The 16,887-nt window shown below is 36.5% G+C and overlaps 2 protein-coding genes and 1 non-coding gene across 3 annotated transcripts; 2 read left to right on the plus strand and 1 right to left on the minus strand.

Annotated features, from left to right (window-relative positions):
• Positions 1–509: 509 nt before the first annotated feature.
• On the plus strand, positions 510–3,067 carry LOC127835340 (uncharacterized). The gene is made up of 3 exons (XM_052361716.1): positions 510–1,178; positions 1,339–1,496; positions 1,627–3,067. The coding sequence occupies exons 1-3, from the start codon at positions 602–604 to the stop codon at positions 2,692–2,694; spliced, it is 1,803 nt and encodes a 600-aa protein (XP_052217676.1). The 5' UTR covers positions 510–601; the 3' UTR covers positions 2,695–3,067.
• A 6,900-nt stretch (positions 3,068–9,967) lies between these two features.
• LOC127836738 (U5 spliceosomal RNA) lies at positions 9,968–10,084 on the minus strand. The gene has a single exon (XR_008028915.1). It is a non-coding gene; the product is annotated as a U5 spliceosomal RNA (small nuclear RNA).
• A 3,531-nt stretch (positions 10,085–13,615) lies between these two features.
• Positions 13,616–16,250, plus strand: LOC127835540 (prestalk protein-like). The gene is made up of 5 exons (XM_052361975.1): positions 13,616–13,648; positions 13,884–14,127; positions 14,197–14,735; positions 14,998–15,546; positions 15,741–16,250. Exons 1-5 carry the CDS (start codon positions 13,616–13,618, stop codon positions 16,248–16,250), a joined length of 1,875 nt encoding a protein of 624 aa, XP_052217935.1.
• Positions 16,251–16,887: the final 637 nt, after the last annotated feature.

Below are 16,887 nucleotides of genomic sequence, written 5' to 3' on the forward strand. Positions count from 1 at the left end.
AAAATATATAATCTGATATTGATCTCAAAATCCACAATGGTCGGCTGAAATCCGGATTTCCGGGATAATCCGGAAAATTGACACCACTGTATGAAAACCTCAATCAACTGTGAATACAATTTAGTGTTGCTTACTTCGTGTAATTATATAATGACCTAGCTATTGCAAGCAACCTATCGACATGTTAACTCGCGGCAAAAGGAAAAACAGTCGTTAAAACAAACCTGTACATTCGAATTGGGTTTTCGCACAATGTAAATGATATATAGATGAAATAGTGTTCGACGTTGCGCACGCATATTATTTATAATTTTGATAAAACTCTAATTTGTGAATGTATCACTTCTTTCATGTTTGACAAAAGTTGTAATATCGTATTAGCCTATTCGCACTTTAAAACATATCGTGCGCAGTCGTTCACTATTGGACTTGATAAACTTCCGTGCAGCACATTATATTTAAGCGGGTGTTCTTTGATACTCTAGGTTATTTGAGCACGTGAACGCTTCAAGAAAGCTTGTATTGTGGGTTTATATTGAAAATTATGTTAGATATATTATAAACGCCTATGACTATATAGCAGAGTAACATTGTAAACAAAATGGCACAGTGTTCAATTGCAATATCGTCGTTTCCGTTAGATACATTTCCGCGGTACCAATATACTATGGATAGGGTGGAAACCTTGCTAGCTAAATTCAAACGATTAGGATTTGAAACTTCTGGTTTACCTAAGTCAGACGATATATCAATCTTGGAATTAAAGAGTAACGGGTCAGCATCACACTTTCTTATCAGTGATTGGATCGTCGTTGAAAAAGAAATACTTATGACTGACAGAACAACTTTTAAACAATACAGTACATCAGAAGCAGTTGTTGTCATCGTTTATGACAAAGCTCTTATACCTGATAAATGCGTGTATGGAATAATTCTAGAAACGGGTCAGCAAACCAATTTCGACACTAAAGAAAATAATATAATTTGTTCATCGATAGAGGACTTGAAAACAAACACAGACCGGTTGTTGGAACGTTATCTTCTGAGCTTTTTGAAGAAAGCTGCCGAAAATGTGTCGCCTTGCACTATAGAGGAGGCCGCGGTCATTGGTGACCAAAATCCAAACGACGTTAAAAGAACCGTATCAGTGACTGATTTTGGAGAAGAACTTGTATCTAGTAAGTAGAATTGTGTTTTAGTAGTGGTAATATTAGAATTACGAATAAGTTGTAGTAACTAACAGCAGCAGTAGCAGAAGTAATTGTAAAAGTCATAGTTGACTTAATACAATTTCACTTTGATTGACGTAATGTATTTATTTGTTTTTATTTCAAACAGAGAAACGGCTAAGATGTAGTAATGGGGAGTTTGAAAGTCGGACACATGCATGTGAACGCACTCTGTCAGATGTGATGGCAATATTCAAAAGAAGTTGTGCCCCACCGGACGAATGGCCTAATTTGGAAAAGAAAGAAATATTTGTTTTAAATGATAATGTAAGAAGTTATTTTAATAATAATGAATCATCAAATAACAAGTTTTACTGAAATTTGCAGAACGTTGATTTTTTTATCGCAATTCCAATCTTATGTATCTTATTGTTTTTTCTTTGAAATTTTGATACAGGTATCTCAAGAATTGTCCAGACTCGACCCTTCCCTCATAGGAGTAGGTTATGAACATGACATATTGCAAATGTTTGTCGACAGAAACGAAAATGTGGAACTTGATACTGCTCTTGAAAATATCTTGGCTAAACACAAAATTGCAAAACATCATATTAACCACGGACCATGGAAGTGTGTCCCTTTATGTGACATAAGGGTTGGACAACATATTAGAGCAACGACACAAAGGATCGGAACTGTGGGGGGTTTTGCAACGAGAGACGGACATTTATATGCCCTCACGGCGCGTCACGTCGTTGAAGGTGCTGAGTTTCTTTATATTGATCAATCCCAAGGACATGTCGATGAACCTTCACTACAAGACAGTATCTTGTACAGTAGATCGTCAGAAGATCAACCCGCTTTAGGCGAACGTACAACTATTATTACTGCAGATCAAAGGTCAAGTGTTCGAGACGATAACACGGAGCCTGCAATCAATGTCGATGTCCGTGTTGGAAATGAAGGTTTACATACCAGATTAGCCAAATTCGCAATTGTTGAGAGGGGAGTAGGAGAGCTTGACATTGCTGCTGCTAGAATTGAGCGACCGGATCAAATCAGAAACCCAATGTTTATGAGTTCGAGAAAGGCTTTTAAGAAAAGCATTCTTTTTGACTTTCGTCGAAAAGATGAACACGAAATTCGAAAATTACTGGATAGTGAACAGGTATATGCATGGGCGTCATCAAAGGTTCCGCTCAAAGGGCAAATATATATTCCGATTTACAAAAATCCCATTACAAAACAAAGATTTGTTGCCATAAAAAACGAGTTTGATGTTCCCGGCTCGCAAACTGATGATCTTCCCGACCCAAATGCCTTTGGCAAAGAAGGCGACAGTGGCGCAATTGTATGTAGCGATGATATCGACGGTAAAGGGGTTATTGTTTACAGTATGTTTACAAACAAATTGGAAAACGAAAATGGGCGAACATTTTACTTGACACTCATATTACAAGACGGACTTGACCAACTTGCCAATAATATAGTTCCTGAAACAACGTCACATTTTGTTTTGTGTTAAATGTAGCATTTACTTATTCATAAACTTAATTGTTCATCATTTCCATGTGAAATAGTTGTCGTTTGTACTATTACATGAATAGTACAATGGTATCGATCATTTGTGTTGTTACTCTTATATATGTTTTAAAGTGAATAGTATGCAAATTTAATGTCATTCCACTAAACGCGCGGAAAATCAAACGTAGACAACTATTTTTTGCTTTGGGTTTGTTAAATTGATAACCAAAATTCATTTAAGAAGTTGAAACAGTATTTAACAATGCTAAGCATTATAAATCGATTTCGGTACATAATTTGTACACAACTGATTTTACATTTCATTTTTAAACTACATAGATTCAAATTCAATGCTTTAAATGGTATTCGTTTATGTAAAATTATTTAACTGAATTATTGTTGTATACGATATTAACCTTTATCTATTCTTGTTTTCTAAGGTGTATTGGTAAACTAGTCTGATGTATTTATTGCCTAACAACTTACACTTTAGTAAGTATTTTATTGTATTTTAATCATATGATTTATTGTATTTCAATTGTTTTATATACATTAAAATATTTTATATCTTCGTGAATAAGGTACACTTTTGAGAGGTAAATCACATTTGTTTGGTGTTTGTTAGTTTTATTTTCAAATTTTAGACGTTGATCAACTAATGTCAACATCTTTCTAAATGCATTCGAAGAGTTTGTCTTTGTAAATCGCTAAACACATCTGATTTATCTTGTTATTTCACGACATATTTTATGACGCTTGTTCGAGCAATAGGTAATCCAATTAAACACATAACTAACTTGAAGTATTTTAGTAGGTAAATATTGATCGATAACGTATGTCAATAACGAATGTCAATATGTGTCATTGTTTTTTTTGTTCAACAGTTCAAGTAAATCGCAACACGATACCATATGCAAAAATATTTAATAATATTATTAAAAAGATAATATAGAATAGATAAAAAGATAAATAAAAAATATGTACATATATTTATTTATTTATATTTATAAAGAAGAAAGCCATTGTTGTTGTTTGTTCCCGCCGTGTATATATACATATAATATATATTCAACGTCTTATGTTATTATTACAATCTAATGCTCGTTCATACAATTTAGTAATAAATGTGTTGATTACTAGCAGATATTAAATTGTTTGAACGAGCATTGACTTCTTTTTTTCAGACTCTTCATTTTTTAGTTTTCTCGAATGTTCTCATCTTTTTCATTATCAATCATCAAACACCATTGTTACGATAGTTTTCATCTGTATAAGATACATGTATGGACTGCAACATCTATACATGTAATTATTTATTAAGCATGATGGCGATCTTTAATAGTTATTGTCGGATATGTTCGTCCCACCGTTTGTGTTTGTAAGCACCTGAACTCTTTGATATTCATCAGTAACTATTTAAACGTTGCGTAATATTGTAATGTCTGATTTAAAAATATATATTTTCTGAGTCAGAATTTTCGAGAGCCCAAGTAACATGGTTCACTTAGCACCTCATTAAAATAATCACGCTTTATTTTTATTATCCCCGCAACGTACATACGTTTCATTTATTATTACATGATCAAAGCCTTTAGAGATCGCAAGTAAAATAAAAATTGTTTTTTTAACAAGCTTCATATATTATTTCATTAAAAGAAACACGCTACAATGGTCATCTCGATAACGTAAAACACACTTTATTTGTCTCTCCTTTATCCTTAACACGCTTCATTTATTATGCCATTAGCAAACGGGCTAGCGCTGAATTTTAAATAATACGCTTTTAAGAATTTTACCGCGTTTCCAAATCAAGAACCCTATAGGGGAAACTTTCATGTTAGGGCCAGTGATTTTCTAATAAATAATGCGTACATTCTAGTAATGTGACTTGTCAAAACTTAAATCACTCTCTTTTCCTGCAAGTCATTACGTGAAATCAAAAGTTTGCAAGTTATCCTTTCCCTTACAAACCAAATTGCCCTGCGTCATATGAAAATGGGCCCTATGCGAAAAGCGGCCAGCGTTGCCACAGGTCGGCCTGCGCAGTCACGCAAGGTTTCCTGGTCTCATTTGAGTACAGTGTAGCTCCTAGCAAGACTAAACGAACGCGCTAATCGGTCTTGAGCTACATAAGTCGAACTTTTGTGTAGTCGAATATAGCGGATGCCATAGTTAAGTATAGCACTGCACTTTGGTGAAATCACAACTTCGATGATCAACTACTAGAAAGAAAGTAGATGGGTTTATATATCATCATGATATTTTTCCTCTTCCTGAATATCATCAGCATAAGCAGTTTAATGATCATCATTATCAACATCATCATAAGCAGCAGAACCAACATCAGCGGCATGTCACTGCATTTCAGTATTATTATAACCACAATTGCATCATACCCCTGTGATAAATATCAGACTATTGTGTTTTTTAAAAAGGGACGTGTTCGCAGATGTTCACATGATTGAAAGTGTGTCATTCAAAGCCTTAAATTGTTAGATTTGAACATCGGTACTATAGAGCTCCGGTATAAAAACAAGGACACAATTTATAAACGAAATTAAAATAAAATAAAAATATGTTTTCACACTGGAGCTTAAACCAGTGTGCTCGGGATAAAAGGTTATCGCCTTAACTCGGCAATATAGACTGATATTTTAAAGTATGCATCTTCAACTTTATTAATTCAATCGACCTGTTGTTGAAAAATTTAACGGAAAAAGAAAATTGATTATACTGTATGCACGTCGAAGGTCCGTTATTAAGCTTTTTTTCGGCGTAAGCTGTATTAAGCCAGCTTTTCACCCTGACTTGACCTTTGTAAGTCTCCAATAATACTCAAATAAAATTTCCCGCGGCTAGGTACGAATGAATACACTTCATTTATTCCATTGGCTGATTTGAGTATAACACCAGAACATTGGAAACATATCCGCGTCTTTGTAACACTGTTTTACTGCATGAAACAATTTTATCTCTAATGAAAAGGCTCAATAGATAGAACAGTTTTACAATCAATTTTCGACATAAATACAGTTTGTGCGTCCACCTTTTATTTTCAGAGAATTACCAGCGCAAAAGCGTTTATACTAAAGGCTATGTTGCCATATTTAGTACTTACTTGCATTGCATTTCAACCCGCGAGGTTTCGGGTCAATTCGCGGCCATTTGTGAAAGTCAGAGTTTATATACAGTTCATCACCGGAGTTCGCAGAAGGGGTTGCGATCATTCAACACCGGTCTTACTGACAATACCGTAGTGACTGTAATGCATTGCATTCTAATCCGCAAGGTATCAAGGTCAGTTTGCGGTCAGTTGCAGAAATCTTTATATAAACGCCGTCTCGTAAACTTTGTGCACTTGAAGTCTGTTTTGATCAGAAAGATACTAAATAAAGATATTCGGCGATATTATTGTGGTATGTCAATCATCGATTTTTAATATGTTTTCAACATTTGCATGATAAGGACCAATTTTGATAAAATTAATTAGAAATTTTTATCCATTTAGACCAGTTTATTAAGCATGAGCACAATAATTCACTATACTATAATTATGCAATTAAATAAGATTCGAGTATTGCCGGCTGACCTATATGCACTCGTTTATTTTCATGTTTCTTGTGTTTTTCTATTCTGTAAATATAGATATCTGAGTAATAATATCACATAAAGCAAAATAAGACACGAAATCTGGCGCAATACCCCGTAATTGATTTGCTTATGATGTAGCTAAGAACTGCGCAGAAAAAAGACATCCGCTACTTTTTATCTCATAGAGATAACTTTTGATCGTTCATAAACATCGACCACAATCAACGCCGTATATCTTTTTTAAAGATATTTCTTGTTAAACATGATTTTATCGGGACGATAAGAAGAACGAAGAACGTTGCCAGTATCATGTCTGCTCTATTTCGTATGGGTCTCGGCTATGGTAGTGTGAAACCGCACTACAGTGAGACGCTGCTTGAATAATAACTATTTTCTGAGAACGTAATTTACGGATTGTTTATTAATATATTGTAGACAACGATAATGTATAATTCGATATTAACAACAAACGTGTCGTTTATACATGCTTACTCAAATTATGAGACTATATAAATTGCGGTAGGCCCCTAGTTATTTAACGAAAGTTGTGGAGTAGCCTTGAATTCTGAAATAACGTCACGGTCGCGCTCTGTTTGAGAATAATAATTGTACTTGGATTATGTTAAACAAATAGCATCAACATGTTAAATTAAACGCCCATTTTCTTTTTTTCTTAAAATACTTCGTGTTTTAGTTTTTATTCAATGTTCGCATCTTTTTCATTTTCAACCACCACACACCAGTGTTACGATAGTTTTCATCTGTATGAGAAACATAAATGGACTACAACAGAATTTAATGTAATGATTGACTTAAAGATGATGATCATCTTGAATAATTATTTCCGGATATGTTCGTCCCACCGATTGTTTATGTTTTTGTGAGCACTGGAACTCTTGATAAAAACTATTGAAGTTCATAAGTAACTATGTAAACTTTTTTTTATATTGTAATGTCATGTTAAATAACTGTGTATGTGTAGTCAGAATTGTCGAGAGCGCAAGTAAACAAGTTCACTAAGTATCCAATTAATATTACCACGCTTTTTTTATTATTCCCGAAGCGTAAAAACGCTTCATTTGTTATTACATGAACAAAGATTTTGAGATGGCAACAGTAATAAAATAAAATTGTTTTTTTAACAAGCTTCATTTATTATTACATGAACAAAGATTTCGAGAGAGAGTGAAAGTAATAAAATAAAATTGTTTTTTAACAAGCTTCATATATTATCACATTAAGATAAACCCGCTTCATTTACTATTCTTTAATCAAACGCACGTTTCATGTATTATGCCATTAGCAAACAGAATAATGCTGTATTTTAAATTACACTCTTTTAAGAATGTTTACGCGTTTCCAAAACAAGAAACCCTGTTGGGGAAACTTAAATGTTCGGGCCAGTGATTTTATAATAAATAATGCATATATTTTAGTTATGTGACTTGTTAAAACGTGAGTCACTCTATTTATATGTAAGTAAATACGTGCATTCAAAAGTTATCCTTCCCCTAACAAACGGCGTCGTATAACATGAGCCCTATACCATAGGGCAGTCACGCAAGGTTTCCTGGTCTCATTGGCGAACAGTGTAGCTCCTTGCAAGACTAAACGAATGCGCTAATCGGTCTGCAGAAACTTAGTCGAATAAGACCCATTTTCGCATGACATGGGTCAAATTATACTCACAACGTGTGTGTACTCGAATATAGCGAATGCCATAGTTAATTATAGCACTGCATCTTGTTGTTATTCCAACTTCGAGAGTCAACTATCATAAATAAAAATAAGTTGCATTTATACATAATCATGATAGTTCTCCTTTTCCTTTTCCTAATTATCATCAGTATCAGCAGTGCCATGATCATCAATAGCATCATCATAAGCAGCAGTACCAACATCAGCAGCAGAACCAGCATCAGATGCATGTCAATGCATTTCAGTATTATGATAACCACAATTGCATCATACCCCATTGATCAATATCATATCACATGTTTTGTGTTATTTAAAAGGGGACTTGTTCGCAGATGTTCACATTATTTGAAGTGTGTCATTAAAAGCCTTAAATTGCAATATTTGAACATCGGTGCTATAGAGCTTCGGTATAAAAACAAAGAAACAAGTAATAAACGAAATTCAAAGAAAAGTATCTGCTTAACGAAAACCCAGTGTATGTTGAAATTTCGTCCCTGATTAGCCTTTGCGGACATGCCATAAGCCTGGTTTTCTCAAAACGCCGCTCATGTGTTTGTGAGTCATGTTTTACAAGTCACAACAGGTATTTACTTGAGTCCCGCGGGTATGATAAAACCTAACAGGTACTGGTTTCACTCCGCGTAAACGATATCACAAAGGTGCCATAACGATTTCAGCGGTCGTGTTAATGGAATAATAAAAGAAACTCGGTGGAAAGCAACAGTTGCAATTGTTTAAACATAACATCATTTTCACAGATTTTATCAAACTCAGACAATACAATGTTTCAGTGATTTATTACATTATAACATAGCATGCAATAATTCGATGATTCAATAACTGTATTATACTGATTAAAATGTCAAATAAAAGAATACTTAAATTTAAAAGACCTCAACGGGAAAGATACTCATATTAAAACATTGTGTATGCAGCCAGCAGACGAATTTCATATTCCCAATTTCAGATATTATCACGACGAAATAATTCATCGATTAATCCAAACCGCGGCGCGCGATATACACTATACATACAATACGTACAATATATACAATACAATATATATATATATATATATTTATATATTTATTTATATATTTATTTATTTATGTATTTATGTATGTATTTATTTATTTATTTATTTTACGTGGTACCACTACTGGTAACTAACAAATTAAGTAACTAACTAAATAAATAAATGAATAAATAAATAAACGTACAATCTTAACACGTAATAGCTGAGTTTATTTGCTGGTACTCGTAAAATGCGTTAATTCGTTAATTGTGTAGAAGCAAAATTGAACAATATTTTAAATTTATAATTATTAATCACTATGATTATACTGGCTAATAAATAAATAAATGTATATATAAATGACTAAATGACTAGTAGTTCTGTAGTATTTGGGTTTTGGTGATTATCTATTGTACGTTCATAAATTAATGAAACGGTTCCGACGCATACATATTTGTTTAAGACTGTCGAACGATGACAACCTATAAATTTATATTATCAGAAACGTTTAAAACGTGAGAAAAGTACATATATTTAATCCACATAAGAATGTTCTATTAAAATATACGTGAAAAATCTGCATTTACTAGCAGCAGCAACAAGAGATGTATATATAACGAACGAAAGTCAGTTAGTTTCTGTAGTAAATACTTAAGACAATGTGCATTCTGACACATCATTAAACTGGTGCTAATTAGCAAAGGCATTCTCACATGACACACACAGCTAACGTGGAACGTTTTGTGTCGTTTAAGTATTAATGGAATGTAGAATCCCCGATGGTACGGCACGTACCATCACATTATGTACAAAATATCATCATTTCAATACCATCATCACTTCAAACAAAATGTTATAAAGTGCTTTAATACAATGTTTACAATAATATATATTCAGGTATTTGATTCATGTGTCGCGTTTGGACAAGTTTGATGATAATCAACACAAATTAAATATATTATATAATAATATCCCATAGAGATGGGACTGCAGAAATAAGTCTATAGACTCATTGATTGTTCCACTGCACGGAAATCTTTAGTAAAAGGCGAAAGATTTATTCGTGACTGTAGTGAAACCAGAGTTAACCTGTTTACAATAGTTCAAGGCTTTATATTACCTTCTTATTTCAGTAGACAGTTTACATTACGGTTATTTAAAGCAGAAGTACGTTTTCATCATTTCATTCTTCAGAAAGATATACTGCACATAAAATAGGTATAAAATGAATTCAATAACATTTTAGAAATAAATAACTTACTTTTTTAATTATTGGTAATATGCACACTTGAAATAAGATAAAAATACAAAATTAATCAATTTGTCAGTATCTATTTTTAGAAGAAATGTCCAGCAACTCTGGCTTCTTCCTGTCAAGGGAAATCACTGTAACACTTGCATGAGGTTTAATTTTAAAGCAAGATAAAGATTGTTTAATATATTTTTTCTTCCTTGTTTGTCTAAAAAGTGTTTTAATAATCAGATAACTCCTACCTCATTTACCGCATAGCAGTAAATAAAATGTAAATGTTCTAGATGGAAGCCAATAGATGAAGGTGTGAGTGTTCATGTACCACTGAGCTCCTTTGAGAAAATGGGACATAATGCGTGCGTGCAATGTGTTGTACCAGATAAGCCTGTGCAGTTTTACAGACAACAAATCCTGCTTTTATGGTATTTCTTTAAGTAAACAATTAAGCCTCTTCTTAGAGAAAATCCTGTTCATGCGGAAACTGGCGTCCCTGATTATCCTATGCGATTTGAACAGGCTAATTGTGACGATAACTGAATTACGATTATGCATTGAGCCCAGATTTCACAGAGCCGAGATCACCACTGCAGTTCATACCTAGCTGTGCTGCAGCTCCTATCTAGCCACACCTACAGCAGAAAGGAAGAAAAATGTGCCTCATTCTGGGAAACCTAGGCTCTATGCATGTGCATACAGTGTCCTCCCAGGTAAGCCTGTGGAGTCGGCAGAGGCTGATTAGGGACGACACTCGTTTTTTTATGGATTTTTTCCTTTAAAGGAAGTCTCTTCTACACGATTATCCAGTTTAGCCAGTTCGTCCTTGATCAGCCTGTGCAAATTTCAAAGGCTAATCTGCGACGACACTAAAGGCACATGCATAAAGCCCAGATTTTTCCAGAACAAGGCTCATACCATATTAATCACAGAAGATATTCCAAAAATTCACACAATCCACGCGCTAATGGTAACAAATGAGGAGAGGAAAATACCAAATCCCCTTGTGTTTTTATCATCCTATATGAAAGTTACATAACTTATGCCCCTTGTTATCCCCTGCCAAAGGCCATGGGATATATATATTGCTCAGCCTGCACATCTTGCAGTCTTATCTTGAGATACCTAATGAAACCACGAAGCCTCGTGTGATTTTATACGCTGACCGAAACGCCATAAAACCCACTTTCGCATTAAGCGGCTGACAGTGTGATTTGAATGTGTCTTAACAAAACTGCGTGATAATCAAATATTAAAATGCCATATATTTTGGTGGCGAAGAAATAAATTCATAATAAGCAATGTGATGACACAGTTGATGTGGTCTACTGTAGTATATATTTACGAACACTATTATTGCGTTTTTTGAATATGCGTGTACTTAATAACACACGCGGTGGATATAGGAAAAACAAGTGATAAAAACCGTTCTTTTTAGTTTAAATATTTATAAACGTACATTTTCCAACTTTATTTCAAAGTAAGGATATACACCGAATGTCTTTTTTAAACATATTTCTTGTTTATTCTATAAAACTTTAAATCAGCATCGAAGCCATGCTGAGGAACGACGAGTCACAATTTTGTTGTAAATAATATATACCAACGTCGGCAGTTGTCTAAATTTATAATCATGTTATTCTAAGTGCGTATTTTATCAAAGCTGGCTTGTGGCGTTTAGCACTTATTCGATTTTTAACAAAGCAAGAAGAAGTTCCCAGCAACGTGATAAGTAGTAACTTATGAACATACATTTAAAGTTTGAATTTGCGTCCAACATATTCGTATTTGTGTAAATGCGAACAAGGCTCAATTTCTCTTCGAAAATCATCGACTTATTTGTAACACAGCCACTTTGACCACAGAATTATTTTAGTTTTTCGCAACAATTACTAAACAAATGGATTCAAAAACCGTTCCGTAGCACGAAGAATTATGTCCTTACTGTAACTGAAACAGTCATATAATTTTTTGGGCAGGGGGCATTGGCACGTCAGAAATGTTTTAATTCCAAACTTTGGAAACCATTGACACATATGATCTGTCTGTGGTCTGGTACACGAGTATCGGGGAAGGGCACCTGTCCGGTATGGCGACAATAATACAGTATCATAGTTTCTGACGAAAATAATTCCGCACAATGTTATTATATACGGACATGTACATTATCGTGCTGACCAAACTGCATTTTTTTATTCAACTTGAACATGGTTCTTATATATTCACTGAGATGATTCTTATCAACGCACTATCCGTGTATTCGCAATTACGTTTTATAATATGAATGTCCAATCAAATCGCTTTTAATATTTACGGAAAACTCCAAACGGACCACGGTAATTATGTTAGCTTATGTACGATTGGACGATTTTGCAACGTCACAACGTCATTGACGTTACTGCCGTTAGAAACGCATTTAGCAATACATAAGAAAAGACGCAACGACACATCGAGAAATATTTAAATAAACGAAACAATGTACGACATCGCATTGAATCAAGAGACGCGCAATCTATTCCAGCTTACCCCAGTTGGAAGTTTTTCGTATCCCAAGGGGGCTATCCAACCTTCATGAACGACGTGATTATGCCCATGATCGCGAATCTTGCAGTCGAACTTCACGAAGCAGGAGTATCATGCAATAAAATGTACCCAATAGAACGACGGCGAGTGCAGAACTACGTACTCGAGGATGCTACAAAAGAAGGATGTCTATGCGCCAGGCCGCGTCGCAGAATAAGGCGTACGTTTTATCGTAGATATTTTATTAAATGTTAAATAACTCTGCGTTTACATTTCAATACAATGCAAATGTATCGTCTTAATCGATGTTCATTTGATATCATTATATTTTTTTATTGTAAAAGATATATATCTAGTATTTTTTAAATAATTATCCTCATTTCATATATCGATGTGGCGCCGAAAATCATCTTTAGTTCTTAATTCTAAATTGTATTCCACTGATGCAACTCTGTTCGTTTCCTCCTTACCAGATAATGATCAGAATGGGAAGTAACGGCTAACTCCTCGTTTGTTTAAATCTTATGACTTCAGTTTATTGTCGTTATTTCGAAGACCGTTAATCCGAATTTCTCATGATTTCGAAGTTTTGCGTTTTCAAATTGTTATTTCGTTAGTTAATGAGAAAAATTAATGTTTAAGTCGAACTCCGGTATTCCTCATTTTGCTTTTTCAAACCCCGTCTTATCTCCATTATTATGGCTCGACTGCTCATTTTCGGCATAGGTATTACTTAAAAACTACCCCGGATACTAATACATATTCTACAACAAACCCCGCGTATGGAAAATATTCTCATAAGTACCCCGGAGTATGGCCGGATGCTTTCAAACGTATTTTCCATACACGATGTTCATGGAAGTAGATTTAAGAGAACCAGAGGTACTTTTACGTAGTGCCTCAGTCGACAACAGCCCGTGGAGAGTTAAAACGCTTATTTATTAAATGATAAATCGACATCTAATCGTCAAGTTCAAAGTCTATGTTCACACCTTTTGACGCAACCAAACGTTTTCATCTTGATTTCACAGAACAGAAAAGAAAAGGACAGATTATAAAGGGCTGCACAAATCACAAGGGCTGTTTTGATGACAAGGGCTGAACTGATGATGACAAGGGCTGCACTGATGATGACAATGGCTGCATTGATGGCAAGGGCTCCGCAGATGAAAAGGGCTGCAATGATGATGCCAAAAGCCACCAAGATAACAAGTGCTGCAGAGATAACAAGTTCGGCATTGATGACAAGGGCTGCAATGATGATAAAGGCTTCACAGATGACAAGGGCTACACTGATAACAAGGGCTGCACTGATGACAAAGGCCGCATCGATGACAAGGGCTGCCCTAATGAAAAGGCCTGCATTTATGACAAAGAATAAACTGATGACACGGGCTGTGCAGATTACAAAGGCTGAGCAAATGACAAAGGCTGCGCAGATGACAAGGGATGCACAGATGACACGGGATGCGCAGATGACAAAGGCTGCGCAGATGACAAAGGTTGCGCAGATGATAAGGAATGCACAGATGTCAAGGGATGCACAGATGACACGGGCTGCACAGATGACAAAGGCTGTGTAGATAACAAAGGCTGCGCAAATGACAAAGGCTGCGAGGATGGTAAGAGCTGCGCAGATAACAAAGGCTGCGAAGATGACAAAGGCTGCGCAGATGACAAAGGCTGTGTAGATGACAAAGTTTGCGCAGATGACAAAGGCTGCGCAGATGACAAATGCTGCGCAGATAACAAAGGCTGTGTAGATGACAAAGGCTGCAAAGATGACAAGGAATGCACAGTTGTCACAGGCTGTTCAGATGACACGGACTTTGCAGATGACAAAGGCTACGCAGATGACAAAGGCTGCGTAGATGACAAGGGTCGCACAGATGACACGTGCTGTGCAGATGACAAGGGTTGCGCAGATGACACGGGTCTCAAAGATGACAAGGGATGCACATATGACACAGTCTGTGCAGATGGCATGGGCTGCGCAGATGACAATGGCTGCGCAGATGACAAAGGCTGCGCAGATGACAAGCAATTCACATATGACACGGGCTGTACACATGACACGGGCTGCGCAGATGATAAAGGCTGTGTAAATAAAAAAGGCTGTGCAGATGACAAGGAATGCACAGATGACACGGTCTGCGCTGATGACATGGGCTGCGCAGATGACAAGGGCTGCGCAGATGACAAAGGCTGCGCAGATGACAATGAATTAACAGATGACACGGGCTGCGCACACGACACGGGCTTCGCAGATTATAAAGGCTGTGCAGATGACAAAGGCTGCGCAGATGATACGGAATTCAAAGATGACATGGGCTGCGCACATGACTCGGGCTGCGCAGATGACAAAGGCAGTGCAGATGAAAAAGGCTGTTCAGATGAAAAAGGCAAATGGCAAGGCATGCACAGATGACATGGACTGTGCAGATGAAAAGGGTTGCGAAGATGACAAAGGCTGCGCTGAAGACAAGGAATGCACAGATGACACGGGCTGTACAGATGACACGGACTGTACAGATGACAAGGGCTGTGCGGATGACAAGGAATTCTCAGATGACAGGGGCTGTGCAGATGACATAGGCTGTGCAGATGACTCGGGCTGTGCAGATGACAGAGGCTGCGCAGATGACAAAGGCTTCGCAGAAGACAATGAATGCACAGACGATACGGGCTGCGCAGATGACAAAGGCTATGCAGATGGCAAAGGCTGCTCAGATGATAGGAAAAGCACGGATGACACAGGCTGCGCAGATGGCACGGGCTGGGCAGATGACAAAGGGTCCCATAGATGACAAGGAATGCTCAGATGACAAAGGGCTGCACAGATGACAAGGAATGCACAGATGACAAGGAATGCACAGATGAAACGGGCTGTGCAGATGACAAAGGCTGCGCAGATGACAAAGGCTGCGCAGATGGCAAAGGCTGCGCAGATGATACAGGCTTCGCATATAACAAGGGATGCATAGATGACACGGGCTGCGCATATGACAAGGGTCTCACAGATGACAAGAGCTGTGCAGATGACAAGGAATGCACATATGACAAGGGATGCACTGACGACAATATATGTACAATTTACAAAGGCTTTGCAGATTACAAGGGCTGTGCAGATGCCAAGGGCTGCGCAGATGACAAGGGTGTCACAGATGACAATAGCTGCGCAGATGACAAGTGCTTCAAAAATGACTATTGCTGCACATATGACAAGGGCTGCGCTGACGACAACGGGTGCACAAATGCCAATGGCTGCACGGACGACCATGGATGCACAAATGACAAGGGCTGCACACATGGCAATGGCTGCAATCATGAAAAGGGCTGCAATCATGACAAGAACCTCACTGATGAAAATGGCTGCACTGATGACAAGGGCTGCACAGTTGACAAGGGCCCAACTTATGACAGGGTATGTGCAGATGACAAGGGCTGCAATGATGACGCCAATGGGCTTCAGAGGATTGCATGATACTGGGTGATGACAAGAACCGCTCTGATGAAAAGAACCAGCAGCTATTTAAGGAAGATGCCAATAGTGCCTTTACAAAGAAGAAGGCGTCGGGCACAGGATGGCAGCTCCTAAAAGGAATCCGTGCAGTATTAAGACGATAATGTTGCATTCAGAAGATCAAAGACTAACTCGAAAAACTTGTTTGTGCAGTTTTGTTATTTAATTTAAATAAAGTTTGATAAACATAATTATATTCCTAATATGTCTGATATTATTAAACTAACCAAATATGAATTATATGCAACCACGTAAGTGAATTTGCATGAACCGCAGAAACAGAGGTTTGTGCCTTTGAAGTGTAACTCATGTTATAAGTCTACGATCTTGAAATACAAAAATTAACACAACTGTACAAACAGCCGATTGCAGTCGTAAGAAACCTGACTGTATTTGGAAATTTAATTAAGTAAATATTGTCAGTCTTATTATGACATATTAACGTACTTACAACTAAACCGATAGCTTTCAAATATACCTTTGCTAGTTAATGGAAATGAATTTCTTGGTTGGTGGGTGGGAGGTCTCAGCATATATATATCCTGAGACCTCCCACCCACCATCCAAGTGATTCAAGCAGCCTTCAGAAGAAGGTCGA

The sequence above is a fragment of the Dreissena polymorpha genome, chromosome 6, assembly GCF_020536995.1.
Source record: "Dreissena polymorpha isolate Duluth1 chromosome 6, UMN_Dpol_1.0, whole genome shotgun sequence".
NCBI lineage: Eukaryota > Metazoa > Mollusca > Bivalvia > Myida > Dreissenidae > Dreissena > Dreissena polymorpha.

Excerpts from the sequence above, each read along its gene's own strand:
- LOC127835340 (XM_052361716.1), top strand. The coding sequence starts at position 602 with ATGGCACAGTGTTCAATTGCAATATCGTCGTTTCCGTTAGATACATTT. Across the intron at positions 1,179-1,338 it reads TGGAGAAGAACTTGTATCTA|AGAAACGGCTAAGATGTAGT; the intron begins GTAAGTAGAATT and ends TATTTCAAACAG. Across the intron at positions 1,497-1,626 it reads TATTTGTTTTAAATGATAAT|GTATCTCAAGAATTGTCCAG; the intron begins GTAAGAAGTTAT and ends ATTTTGATACAG.
- LOC127835540 (XM_052361975.1), top strand. The coding sequence starts at position 13,616 with ATGTTCATGGAAGTAGATTTAAGAGAACCAGAG. Across the intron at positions 13,649-13,883 it reads TAGATTTAAGAGAACCAGAG|GGCTGCACTGATGATGACAA; the intron begins GTACTTTTACGT and ends GATGATGACAAG. Across the intron at positions 15,547-15,740 it reads GCGCAGATGGCACGGGCTGG|GGATGCATAGATGACACGGG; the intron begins GCAGATGACAAA and ends GCATATAACAAG.